The following is a 14022-nucleotide window of genomic DNA, read 5'->3' on the forward strand; positions in this document are numbered from 1 at the left end:
TCAAAAACCACCAAAAAATGTCATAGTATAGTAAGGGTCAATGTCAAAAATGGTCAAAAAAATGTCATAGTAAGGCATTAAAAAGCCATCAAAAGATGTGTTTTCAGACGGGTTAGGGTAAGTTGCAGGATGTGCTCGTAATATATAAGATATAAAGTATTACAACTAACCCTTTAGAACACAGAGAGTCAAAATGGACAAATCAGGCAGAAAACTGTAATCCTCTATAACCTTATGACTACTTGTCCATTGTACAGATGTATACGTGTACAGCATAGGTATAGAGAGTATTAGAGTATAAGAATATTCATCATGATCATTTTATGTTCTATTTCTATTACTACCCACATTAAATAATGACAGTCACAGTAATACTTTCAATATATTTTATTGAAAAACAAGCTGAATTCTGAATCATCAAACATATAAAATCAAAACTGACATGCCTGAGTAGATAATGTATAAAACAAATGAACAGTAAATGGAATTTACAGTGAATATACAGTACAGTATTCATAAACGAAGTCAAAAACAAGCAAACATTCTCTGGTTCCAGAGTCTTCCCTCCACACTGATGAGAAACATCTGTTGGTGGAGATACAGGTGTGGCTGCTGGTGGCTCTGAAAGAACAGGTGACATTTTACTTTGACTTTTTCAGAGACAGAGTCAGCGTTCCTCTCTCCTGAAAGTTCCTGAGTTTTCTGACTGGTCCTGAAGCAAAGGACTGTTTTAAATCCTCATGGTTTCATCAGAGGGATCCTGCTGTAGGTGGCCTGATGGACGCTTCCTGAACGTCACTTTCATCCTTCCTGGGAGGAAGCGTCTTCTTCATTTTCTGTGCACAGCAAGGCTTATTATTATTATTATTATTATTATTATTATTATTATTATTATTATTAATGTTCAGCGATAAGTACGACTGTACAACGACTTGTACAATCATTGGTGATTGTACAAAAATGATCAGGGTGGTGAAGGCAGCTCAACCTTAAATTTTATTCATGAAAAAGCAAGACCTGCTCCAGGATTATTATATTTTCTTTGGGCTTTCTTTGCTTTTACTTTAGTTGAGGATTTTCACATTGAGCTACATGTCTGTTTAAAGGTCTTGGCATTGTGGGTAATGGAAGCACTAGGTTTTTTAAAGGGAAGAAGGATATGTAGGATTAAAAAAAAAAAACAAAACAACAACATTGCTGCTACAGAAAAGTTGAAAAGTTGTCAGTGGTGGAATCAGCCATTCAGGCCGCCATTTTGCCCTGGAACAGTCCAACAGGGAGAAACCCCTCCATGAAAAGACGCTGATTTAAAACCCACAGGAGCCGCAATAGACCAGAATTATGGGGCGAAGTGTTGGTAATTAGAGAGCTCTTGTTCTGAACAGTGAGGATGAAGTGACCTCTTCACCATCTCCTCCTCCTCCTCCTTTTCTCTGCAACATCAGACTGAATCGAGCTCTAATGCCTCAAGCCTCACTCAGCCGGCCCCTATCATCTCTCAAAGACCCTGATGAGCCGTTGGTCGCTCTTAAACACACACACACACACTGAATCCAACACACAGATATTTGATGCACGGCACGCAAACATGCAACCAGCTCAGTACGCTCTTATAATTACAAATTCACTTCACACACACACACAGGTCACAGCAGCTCCCCAGTGCAACATCAGTAGCATCTCTCTCTCTCTCACTTTCTCTCGTCCTCTCTCGCCCATACACAGAGCAGATAAAAGTCCCGAGGCCATGCCACTAATTAACTACAGTGAGCTCCAAAGGGCCACAGCGCCACGAGGGCTAAAGATCTCCTCTTTATTCCACATCCCGCTGACAGGAGCCTCCCACCCTGCAGCCAGCGGTCACGCAGGATTTTTAATCACATGTGCTCAGAAAACCATCCATCACCAAAATATTAACATGTTCAGAATAAAATTAAACTGTTTCGCTAAAAAAAAAGGCCGCCATCTTTGCTATTAAACTTTGGTAGAAGAAGCTGTTTTTCCCACAGTTGGATTACGTTTAACGTAGCACTGATCTTTGAATGTTTTCTACAAAGCTGCTACCTTTAAAGGAAAGGTCAGACATACAGGGAAATACACGTATTTATTTTGTTGCAGAGACTTGGATGAGAAGGTCAGTACCATTCTTATATTTGTGTAAGCTACACATAGGGGGTGATTAGCTTAGCTTAGCATACAGACTGAAAGCCTGGCTCTTTCTTTCTGCACCACTTAAACTCACTAATCAACACTTTATATCTCATTTATTGAAAGAAAAAGTAAAATAGAGAAGCACTGCAACTTCTTAAAGTTCACATCCAGACTTTGAAATGTTGTCATATGTCTTGAATATAAAGTTTTATGTAATCTAAGTAACGATTAGGACAACTAGGCTATTTTTTTTTTACCTGCAAATCGATGCTAACATGTAGGCTTCTAGCTTATTTAATAGTTACCTCTGTGCTAAAGCTTGTGGTGACTGGTTTTCTTCTTATTATTAAAGTTTTATTTTACCCCCTGATGTACATTGTTTTTGTGTGTGTTTGGATCACAGGTTTAAGCCCATATGATTCTGTGGAAAACCCATACGAGACACAAATTATTATTCCAAGCAGAGTATTTTTAAGTTATTAAACGTGTGCAGAGGGGGTCTTTAAAGCTGAACGTTAATGAATCTAATAACAGAGCAGAACATTAAAGAGGTACTGCAGCGATTTAAGTATTGCACTTCAGTGTAGTGGATCTGTAATCTGTCTCACAAGTCCCTCAGAGGTCCAGATCCATCGGGGATATAAGTCTGGTATGGGTCAAACTCAGAAAATGCTTTGATTGTGATTTGTAAATTCTGCGTACTGCCCCTTTGAAGGTTTACATAAAAGGCACTGGAGGTTTAAGAGGAGTTTTAATTCAGGTTTCTTCATTCATTCATTCTCCCACTGCGATACCACCACACAAACAAGCTCTGTTCTTTGTGTTGTTATTAGTCAGGGTGAGGTGATGTGAATTTTAATTTTGCAGTCACTAAGGCCAATCAGATCCTGTGCTTTAGTGCGTCATGTTCCCCATTATCGGGCAAAAACCTGCACAAAACCAAACTATAACGTGCACGATTTTGTTTGCTCGGCCGAGCTGTTCTGTATTTCAGGAGGGAGGGGGGCAAATATTTCTCTTCGTGCCTCCGTCTGCTTTTTTGTGTGAAGTTGTATGATGTGAGAGGAGCAGTCAGGTTTGGGTGGATCCTGCTGCGGCTGGGGAGCCTTTGATAGCAGAGGATGTGAAGGCTGACATTTGCACGGGCATGGAGAGATGGAGGGAGTGGGAGGAGGCCACTGAGAGAATAGCAGGAGTGTTTTGTTCTACACCTGTTTGTTTGAAAGGAACAAAGTACAGAGACAGAGCGTGACAGTCGCAGAGGAGAGCGTGAAAACACAGAACATAGTCATTTTGAGCTCTTTGAACTAAATGCAGAGTCCTCTGATCCACACTTTGTTACCTGATTACAAACACTTTTAATTGTCAAGCACAGGCGACAGTTTGTGGAGAGGCTGAACAGGGGGAGGAATAACATAAACCAAAAAGCAGCTTCTACATGAGTTTTACTTTAAACAGCCAACAGCTGGAAGTAAATAAATAACTGTCTGAAAAGAAGTTAAGTTAAGCCATATCAACTTCATAATGTGATAATATATCAGAGTTGTTTTTACAGTTTGTTACAATGCCCCATTGGCAGAAAAAAAACAATTAATGCAAGTTTAACTTTAACTTAACTTTTAGCTTCGCTTAACTTAAATTAACTTAAAACTATGGCCTTAGGGGCAATCTTCACTTCAGGCATTTAAACATAAACCATCTTAACATAGCATAACATAACATAACTTAACTTAAGCTAAACTAAGATAAACTAAGAGTTAAGTTAACTCATCTTAACTTTACTAAACAGTCCTTGAGGGTAACGTTCGCTTCAGACATTCAGTATAAACTTTGCAAAGTCTGGTGCTGTCTTTGTGTCATACTGGAAAAAGAAAAAGCATGATCATATCTTGTTGCTACAGCCTGCTGCTGACAATCAGTGTTCACCTGTTAAACTTGCTGGAAAACTTCCAGTCATTTCAATCGACATTTTCAGATTGTAAGATTTTAAAATCAAGCACAAACAAACCTGTGTGTCACACTGCAACAACTTTGTGATGTGAAGCAGAACATAGGAGCTCACCAAAATATCTCACACCATGCTCATCTGACATAAAAAGGTCAAAAGCACCAAGATTTCCCCCCATGATGCATCTAAGAGCAGTGAGCTGGTTCATCGCCCTGAGAGAGCGATGCAGCAGATGTATAAACAATGGAAAATGTTTGATGTGTTTTAAATTCTAATTGATTTATTAAAACCAAATCAAACCCAGCAACAGGATGCAATTGGTTCAACCTGCCATGACAAATTGGGTGGCATCATACGGGCCTTTGGGAGACGGCGGCACTCACAGCTGACCGGTCATTACGTAATCGAGGACTGTGTCTCTTAACATAACCTTGGGACAGCTTCACAGCATGAGGGAGCGTTACGCAACGCACCCATGTTGGCCTGGTTTAGAGATTTTTTTTTGTTTGTTTTGAACTCCACAGATGTTTGGTGAGTGACGGAGCAGAGGGTAAAATATTGACCTAAAAACAAAAAGTGAAGTGTTGTAGGTCAGGTCAATCACACAGGCTGCAGAGGAAGCCTGTGTGCGAGATAAACATGTTTGAGTGCGAATCACGAAGCACGAATGACGAGCTAGACACAATCATTTCCATTCTGGATCAATGGATCGTTATTAGTATAGGAGAGGTGTCAGACTGTTTGACGTGTTTCCACAGAAGTTTGTTCAGTTTATCCACAAAAAACATAAACATCACATGTAAATCAACAAAACTGTGTCTGAGGATTAGAGCATAATGCTGAATAAACATAATGAGAGGACAATATGAAAGTAGGTTCATCACAGTGGAAGCATCAATTCATTGACTGGTCCAGCCCAAACAGCCCTGAGCTAATTGGAGAGAAACTTCAGTTCAGACACTTGACGAGAACAGAGACGTGATCAGATCTGATTGTACTGGGAGTCAGTTACATTAATTAGTACAGTGGGATTGTGGGTACAGTAACAGTAGAAAACGTCTTCAAGGAATGTATAAAAACGTACAGTCACATCCAACAGATGATAAACAAACCCTCAGGTTGGTTACTCTTATTTTAAAGAGGACAAATCCATCACAGTTTAGGGTAAATGAAGACACAGTTCTGGGTGAAACTGGTCTGGTGGCCTGGGAGTCATGACGGGTAATGGGTATTATTAACATGCAGCCGGTATAATGACATTCAACACCATCGTCCCCTGTGAGACTCTGAGTGATTAACTGAGAAAAGTGGGAAAAAAAGAGAAGGGAGAGATGTAAACGAGACGAGGGGGAAGGCGATACAGATGTAGATATAAATAAAAACAAGGAGCAGCAGTGAGAGCGAGGGAGGGAGAGAACAGGAGCGGAGCTGGAAGAAAAGGAAGAGCCAGTGGAGACCCCAAGAGAGGAGAGAGGAGCTGCAGCGCTGTGGTGTGTTGTTTCAGTGTGATTAACTCCAGAGAAAGAAGCCTGCTGGAGGACTTACCGAAATAGCTGTTCCCCATTAAAATCAACTACAGCGACTGCCACTCACCTGGCTGCTGCTTAGCATTGCAAATGTACACGACAAGACGGTACATCACAGCGTCTATAGGAAGACTGACACACGGTCAGGTTTGTCCTTGTTCTGGTGAGGTGCTGAGAGCAAAGGTGAACATGCAAAGTCTCTGATTTAAAGGTGTTATGTTTGGAATATTAACATGGATCTGTCAAAGAGACGTTTCTACTTTACTCTGTTAAGCACCCAGTCAGACTTTACAGCACAAACAGAACCAGAGCCTTGTTCTTCCACATCAGAGTCTCTGGTGATTACAGTTAGAAAGTTACCAAGTTGGAAAATTTCCATGGGAATTGACGGGAATAAACTGGAAATTTGTAAAATTGCAGGTTAGCCTGAGCTTAAATTTAGTTGAAAAAAAAAAAAACATCTTGCAGCAAAATCTCTAAAACAACAAGATTTAATGTAAATTCAGTCGAGAGGAAAAATGCAGAAACTGCTTTCATCAAAATTCAGAATACATTTAGTTTATTCAACATTCATCAACATTTTTGTTGATCAATAAAGAATCTATTAAGATTCTACTCACAAATTAATAAAAGTCAGAAAAGTCAAATTCAGGATGTTTATTTTTATGTTTGTATATGATACAGTTTGTATAAATTACCACAAATTTCCAGTTAATTCCCATTAAATCCCATAAATTCACATTAATTCCCATATGTTCCTCTTCATGTTTCTCAAACATGCAACACACTGAATGATTCTGAATTTCCAAAGTTTTTCTCTTGCAGGATTTTGAAACGTTACTGTAAAGGTTACAATAGCACTGTTCAGTCATAGACTTACATCAAAGAACTGATCATTTATAGTGAGAAGTTATCCAGTTACAAGGTGAGAAAAGAACCTGAGCAGCTGCGAGAATTCAGGCTTAAAAAAAGACCAGAAGCAGCAGGGGTGGTGAGGCATATCAGCAGAGTAACAATGAGAATTGTATGAGAAGTTCACCTGCATGAATATGATTGATTATTAGTCAGCTGGTGGTTGAACAGCTGATGAATGAGGCACTGATTGTGAAGCCAATCAGCTCGTTCAAGTGTGATTTCACTGCAGTAAAATGCCATAAATCACCTATCAATCATTATTTTTACTCTGATGATCCAGTCATCATGAACTCACTGAGGTGCTGAGACTCACACACACACACGACACACACACACACTGCATGAGAATATTTTTGTACATGTTTCTGTTTTAGACAGAAGTCACAAATCTCTTCACTTTTTCACTCCTCGTCACAATGTGCTCTGTCACCAGGAATCAGAGCTTTGCACTCATCCACTAAGCCATCCCTCATTACCATATTCCTGCCCCTTTCACATACATAATCTGAATCAGTTCAAATCAGTTAGCTCTGACAAAAAGCAGCTCTGTGATTGGCCGAAGCGCCGACATCTCGACCTTTTGCAGCTACAGGTTAGAAAAGTCTCTGGCTGAGTAGAAATCGATGGCTTGACTTCATCAATAGATTTTGTGTCTCATGTTGTAAGGTTGATGTTTTCTCCTGACATTAAAAATTAAACAGTTGTTGATCCGTGTGGGCAAACACGGAAAAAACAAATATAGAGTAGAAAAACAGGAGAAAAGGAGTATATGTTCTGTACATCCAGCTGAAAAATGTAAGTTAAATATTCGCTCTGTTTTCGCTCTGTTTTCATCTAAACCATCTCCTGATGCAAATATCGGACTCTTTAGTCGCTGAATTCTCTGTTATGTTCACCAGCTAGGTAGTAACTGCTCTTTCTCGCTGAAAACAGCTGCCTGCTACATCCGAAAACAACGCTATGAGAGCTGTGAGAGTGCAGTAATTATCTACCATACGATGCTGCCTGAAATAGAAATCTAACATGGTTCACTGGGAAAACATGCAAAGATCTGATGTGCTACGTTTGTGTGCAAACCCACACTGACATAAGGTGTTCATATGCAGATTTATGCAGATTTGAGGAGTTGTTATGAAAATGTATGGTGATGTTGTAGTTCTATGCAAGTTTTATATCGAGTTCTCTGCACAGGTCACTGTGATAGTCTCCTTGTAGATCACTGGTAACTTATTTTCCACCAAAATGAATCTTTACTTGCACTTCGTTAATTTCAAATCCTGGTTATGATATATTTAAAGCATAATTTAAAAAAGAAGCTAATAAATGAAACTGACTACAAATACATGTAGCACCTTTAAAGTCACAGTAAAAGCTGTGAGAGGAGAGAAGAGGCGGGCGGGGACACAAAGACTGTGGGGAAATGAGATTCATTACAATTCTCTCTAGAAATGATGCCGTTAATGGACGAGGCAGCGTCAGGGCTGATTTGTATCTGTTGAGGAGAGTCGGGGGCCGGGGCCGAGGCCCTTCAAATTGCTAATCAAAGCCGGCCGAGAAGACTGACAGCTATTCTCACTGGGTGTCTGCACAGAGCTCATTCACGTCTATAAGTCGCTGTGTGTGGAGTTGTAATAGGCCCAAATGAAGCTGGATATTTGCATCTCCTTTGATTTGGTAAAGGTCACTGCTGACAAGGGAGGTCCAGGGGGGACAGTGCAGAAAGACACACACATGCACGCACACATGGCAACCTGATTGGAGATAATACAGTTTGAGTCTGCCTGCCTTGTGTCTAAATCATCCAAACTAAAACACTTAATTTCTTTCTTCTGTACTCTTCTCAGTTTCCAAACAGCATACAGTCTCTTTAAAAGGCACAGATCTATTTATATATCCCGTCTTTATTTACTCTTGAATCTTCCCTTCTTCACCTTTTGTGAATTCTCTGCTCCATTGTGTGGCCATTCTCCTCAGTATGACAACCATTCATCTTTAAAAAAATCACTTTTTCTACCTCCCACTCTCTACGTGTTCCTCAAAGCACAACCAAACAAAAAAAGGACGCAAGGATAAATAAAACATTTCAAAATAAATACTTTAAATTCTGCATGTCATCTTTAAAACATATTGTTACTCTGTCTTGAGGAGGGCAACGCACACAGTATGTTTTCTTTGCCTGAGTGAAGTTAATGATATTGCTGTGTGTGTGTGTGTTTGTCGGGGGATGTTGTGGGTGGTAGTCCCGCTCTGATTCAGGCCCTCTGGGCTCTGCTGCCCTCTTTGTCTTTGCTTTTCTAATTGGCGACTGAGTGCAGCCGAACAGTCAGAGCAACGTCACTAATCATTCACCTAACCGACTCGAATAACTCTGCTGTCCCTCCCTGTCACTGTCCCTCGTTCGGCGCCTTTTCCCGTCTTTCAGGGCACGAAGGGGAAACAGCGATGGCCGGGTTGGATAGTCTCTGAGACTTCTGAAAATCCTACGCCCTTTCCAAATATTGAACTTGTTTTTTCCAGAATCTATGAGAGATTAACTTGTGCAATAATAAACCTTCAACTCAGCTGTCTCAACAAAACTACTCAGAAATTTCAGAAGAAATGTCACAACAGTTTTTACCTGAGAACTGCTAGCCATTCATATGTTTAATAATTTTTTAATTCATAATATTATTTAATGATATTTTCATGTAACGTTCATATAGTAATACTATATAATATACTGGATTGAGGAGACACTCCTTCATGATGTGAATGTATCTGTTAATTTCATACAGTACAGCAGTTTTTGATTTGAGCAATTACCTGTTAACCTTTATTTTCTGGGTTTTTTCTATTAACTTTTTGTAATTTATGAGTTTCGGGTAGGCAAAGTCATGATCTCGACCCAATCAGGACGCACCCCTGAATGAATGCAATAAAAAGGGAAACTCTCAGACATACTGTACAGTAGAAAAAGCACTGGTATAAATAATAAAATTAGTGATGGTCTGCATTCCATTTAGCTTTCAGGGTCTTGGCGTTGTTCATGTTGGTTTCACTGTCACACTGTTATGACTTACTGGGACACTTGAAAAACATGTTTTTACTACTATATCAAGACAAAATATCTGCTGATAAATGTCATGTTATATGATGGAAAGACTTTGTTTTAGAATTATTACTATCACTAATAAATTATTGCACGGATGCTGGTGTTTGAGAAAACCCCAGGTCGGTTAGATTGGGTGTTACCAAACTAGCTAGCCTAGCTATCCTTTTCAGGTTTCCAAAAAAACAGATATGAGCTCACCCTGGTCTTTGTAAACAGGATGCAGTTTACATGCACCAAGCTTGATATCAATACCGGGGTAAATGCACTCAGCAAAAACAATCAATCTCACAGTTGTTTTGTGGATGGCGTGCTTGTTCTGCCTGGCATTAACCAACAGCTGATCAGCTGGGTAAGTGACAGACATATAAGCCAGTCAGAGATCAATATGGAGCTAGGTAACCCTCAACTTAAAGGTCATTCTGGATTGATAAATGTCTCATGTCTGCTGATACTACAGTAAAACTATACATATACTATTTTACGCTGATGATGAAGCTATATTATTGTAGAAGAAATTCTGCTGCGCTTTGGGTTCAAGAGTAGAAAATCAACAAGTTGCTGCTGAAAACTCAAAAATCTGTTTTGCTTATTGTTACCTCACTTGTTGTTGATGTTTGACCTTCACAGGTTGTTTCACATTCATCTGCTACTAATCTGGCAGCCAATCATGGTTCAGAGCACAACTTAAGTGTCTATATAAGTGTAACCAAATTTTGTTTCTAAAATTCTTCCCCCTTCATGTTTGTAAATGAGGTGGACAAAACAAACACGTCAACACTGCTGCAGCCTGCAACCTCAATAATAAACATATAAAGAGAGATTTGTACCTCTCTGACAGAGACAGCTCAGAACTGAACAAAATTTGTGGCTGAGCTGCATTACATTTCACAGGTGTCCCTAAAAAAGCTGTAATAAGCAAAGATGATAAATGCTAAATGAGAGAATGTGACACTTTTCTTTGTTGAACTTTGTTATTTAGACTACTGTGATTTGACATTAAGCTTTCCTTTGGAGCTCAACAGCTCTAAAAATATGATAGGAGCACAATAAATACATGAACAGCGACTCTACAGTGACCACCTTTTGCCTCTTGGTGCATAACAACCAAAACATGAAGCAATGTGTCACCTCAAGTTCCCTTATTAGAGCAGTAGTGGACGTATGACCTTATATGTTCTCTGCTGCTTTTATGCATGAGGGAACAGACAGTGACGGAGGGAGAGATTTCAATTATTCTCCAGGCAAACAAAATGGAGTTGGAGCAAACATTTCCCAACGTCACATCTCATATCAACAAATCAAAACCCACCACCCCAAGGAGAGCCGGGAAGTCAGCAGCGTTTACTCTGGTCAAAACGCGTGGAGCGCTAAACGTCTTTGACTCGAAAACATTGTGTCAGAGCACGACAGATTCTCTGCTGCCGAACGGGTTCAGTCCTGCAGCATCAGAAACATCAGAGTCACTCATTAGCTTTGTGCTGTGAACTCACGGCGTGGGCTGCCGGGGCGAAAACACACACACACACACACACACACACACACACACACACAGACTGTATGAGGAGATAAGAGAGGAAGGATTGACAGTCGACGCCTCAAAATCAAGCATTACCAGAGAAAGAGAGATAAGAGAATAAACCTCTCTCACACACACACACACACACACACACTCATAACGTATTAATGGAACAACAATGCTGCGTCACCACAACAGGGCAAGTCATACGAGTTCATTTCCCACTAAGTCTGTCTGTGTGTGTGTTTTTGCAAGTGAATGCAGACACACACACACACAATCACTGTGCACATCATGTGATAATGACAAGACACACACACACACACACAGAGAGAGAAAGAGAACCCCACCCACTGCATGTAAAAGGTGATTTTAATTTGTAATTACCCTTTCCAGCTCCCTGGAGTTTAAATTCTTTGTATTAGACTGTGGTCCAATGAGACCTGAGCAAATGAGAGCACACACACACACACACACACACACACACAGACAGCACCCTAAGAAACCACAGACTCCAGTGTGCGCTTGTGACCATATAAATGCAGATAAAGCATTGCCTGAATTAACATATGTAATTGGTATTCATTAAAAGGCCCCTGCACGAGCAAAGGCTTTATCACGCTGAGTCCACTAGAATACTAACACTGGGATTGTAGTTTCAGCCATCTTACGTTTGGCTGCAGCTCCTTTTGATTAACACACACAGCACTCACAGAAATATTCACAAGTACAATGGTAATTTTTTAAATGTCAGAGTAAGAGCAGTGTTTTTCAGCTGGAGGGAAACAAAGTCCTAATGAGCGTCAGGAGCACAGAGGCTACGTGTCACCTCCTCTGTTGTCTCATTTGTTTCATTCGATGCACTGAACAAACGTGTAAATGTATCGCTCAGGACAGTCACACAAGCTGCTGAGCGCATTACTCCGCTGCATATGTAGAGCTCCTCTCGCAATGCGGTTGCATGACATTACGCCCTATAAGCACAGATCAATGGGCTGATGTTTGTGATCAATCAGCTTCCTGTTTGAAGTGTGCAGTCAGACTGTTTGTCCCAGAGGAGCTGACCTTATAATCGTCTGACCCGAACCCCTGCACCCTGTCACACTTTGTTTTAATGTTACTGTGTGTGTGTGGCTGTGTGTGTGGCTGTGTGCACAGTATGTTGCTGGTTTGTTTTTGCCAAATCTGGCTTTTCAGTTTCAGGTTACTAAATATTTGTGTATATAGGATTCTAGAAACATTTTTTAGATAAGAAAAGAGACAACAGGTGTTAAAAACAACGTGTTAGATGCTTTTAAAATTCTACAATCTGCCAGAAATTATGCATAGAAGTCTACAGAAGTTTCCAGTGTGTTTTATTTCTCTGTTGTGGAGCCACAGTGCAGCAGTAGAACAGAAGGTTTATTAAAAACAGGTTGCTTTTATGATAACTGCATCTGTAAAGACACATAAAACCAGACTTTACAGGCCCTGGCAGATCAATTAATGGTGCATGATGTTGGCTATCTCTCTGCATAACCTCTGATCTTTATGCTGCGTTCAAGCACACACACACACACACACACACACACACACACAGATGTGGCCGTGTTAGTCACCTGGAAATGTTCAGATGCACAATTACCAGTCATGCGATGCAGCGAAAAAAGAAATGCCAGGACGACTGCCTGAGATGGTCACACACACTGGTGGACTGAGCTGCAGCTTCTAACAGAACATACAAATCAACATGAGCACTATGAGGCTGATATCTGGACACTAACTGCATCCATGGCAGTACCAAACTCTTAGTATATTAACAGCAAGTTAACTGATGCATCAGCCACAACATTAAAACCATTAAAACCAAAGAACCTGAGGTCTGATCCTGCATCTGTAGGAAGAAGACATCAGACTTTCCAGGATGAAGATGTTGATAAACTCTCTGTTCACTGTCAGAATGCTCATAGACTCAAAAAGACAATGTTAATATGCTGATGTTTAGCAGGTATAATGTTCACCATCTTAGTGTTAGCATGCTAACATTTGCTAAGTAAAGCACAGCTCTGACAAACTGGAAATTCTGGGCTGACGATGCTGCTAGAAATAAGGTTATTAAAGTTATAAAAGTTTCAGGAAGATGAATTTCATAGCAAAAATGTGTCCAAACATACTGGATGAGGTAATGTTGTGACGTTTTGTATTGTAGCCCTGCAGCAAGAGTTTACCGACTGACTGTAAAAGTTGAAAGGTCATTCTGGCTTCCAGCCTCCCCCTCCTTTTCTTTTATTTCCCAGGATGCCCTGAGCAGACCAGCATCAAAGCCTCGCCTGGATCAACTCATTAAGGGGCTTCCCTCTGATCACAGCTCTGCATGGGCTCTTCAGCTTCAAGTGGAGTACTGACTCTCTTTCCTACACACACACACACACACACACACACACCCATGGATACAGGGGAAAAACCAGCGTTCACCAGCTGCAGTTTAGAATTGGCAGGTTTTTATCAAGAATAAACGTCTGCCCCTAAATGCTTTTTAACAGACGTTAGACGTCATCCTCTCTCTGTCACACATTCCTCTGTTTTACACTGCATCTGCTCATCTGTCACATCCAGACTAATAAGACTGAAAGGTGCGTAAATCCCCATAGTCTGTCTCCTCTGGATAAAAAGTCAGTGCTTTAAGTCTTTAGGAATAGTTTTACTCTGCAGTCTTCATGTGTTTCATTGCAGAGCGTGGAAGTCTATTCTTGACCTTGGAAACTGTAGTTTGAAGAAAATGAGTCTTAAAACCTGAAAGTAAATTTTACCACTCCTGGTTCCGTCATCCCAGAGTCGGTGGGTTTTTGGTTGAAATGCCTAAAACGAGATCTGTGGTTTAAACGAGCTCAAAACA

General features: G+C 40.4%; 1 protein-coding gene across 2 annotated transcripts in view; it reads right to left on the reverse strand.

Annotated features, from left to right (window-relative positions):
• Positions 1–372: 372 nt before the first annotated feature.
• desi1b (desumoylating isopeptidase 1b) overlaps positions 373–14022 on the reverse strand; it is a 55081-nt gene continuing 41431 nt past the window's right edge. For both annotated transcript variants that reach the window (XM_051066502.1, XM_018685430.2), the window contains one exon: positions 373–836. In XM_051066502.1, coding sequence (XP_050922459.1) covers positions 830–836 — 7 coding nt within the window. In that variant the 3' untranslated portion in view covers positions 373–829. The remainder of the gene's footprint in view (positions 837–14022) is intronic.

This window comes from Lates calcarifer, linkage group LG23, assembly GCF_001640805.2.
Source record: "Lates calcarifer isolate ASB-BC8 linkage group LG23, TLL_Latcal_v3, whole genome shotgun sequence".
NCBI classification, from domain to species: Eukaryota; Metazoa; Chordata; class Actinopteri; family Centropomidae; genus Lates; species Lates calcarifer.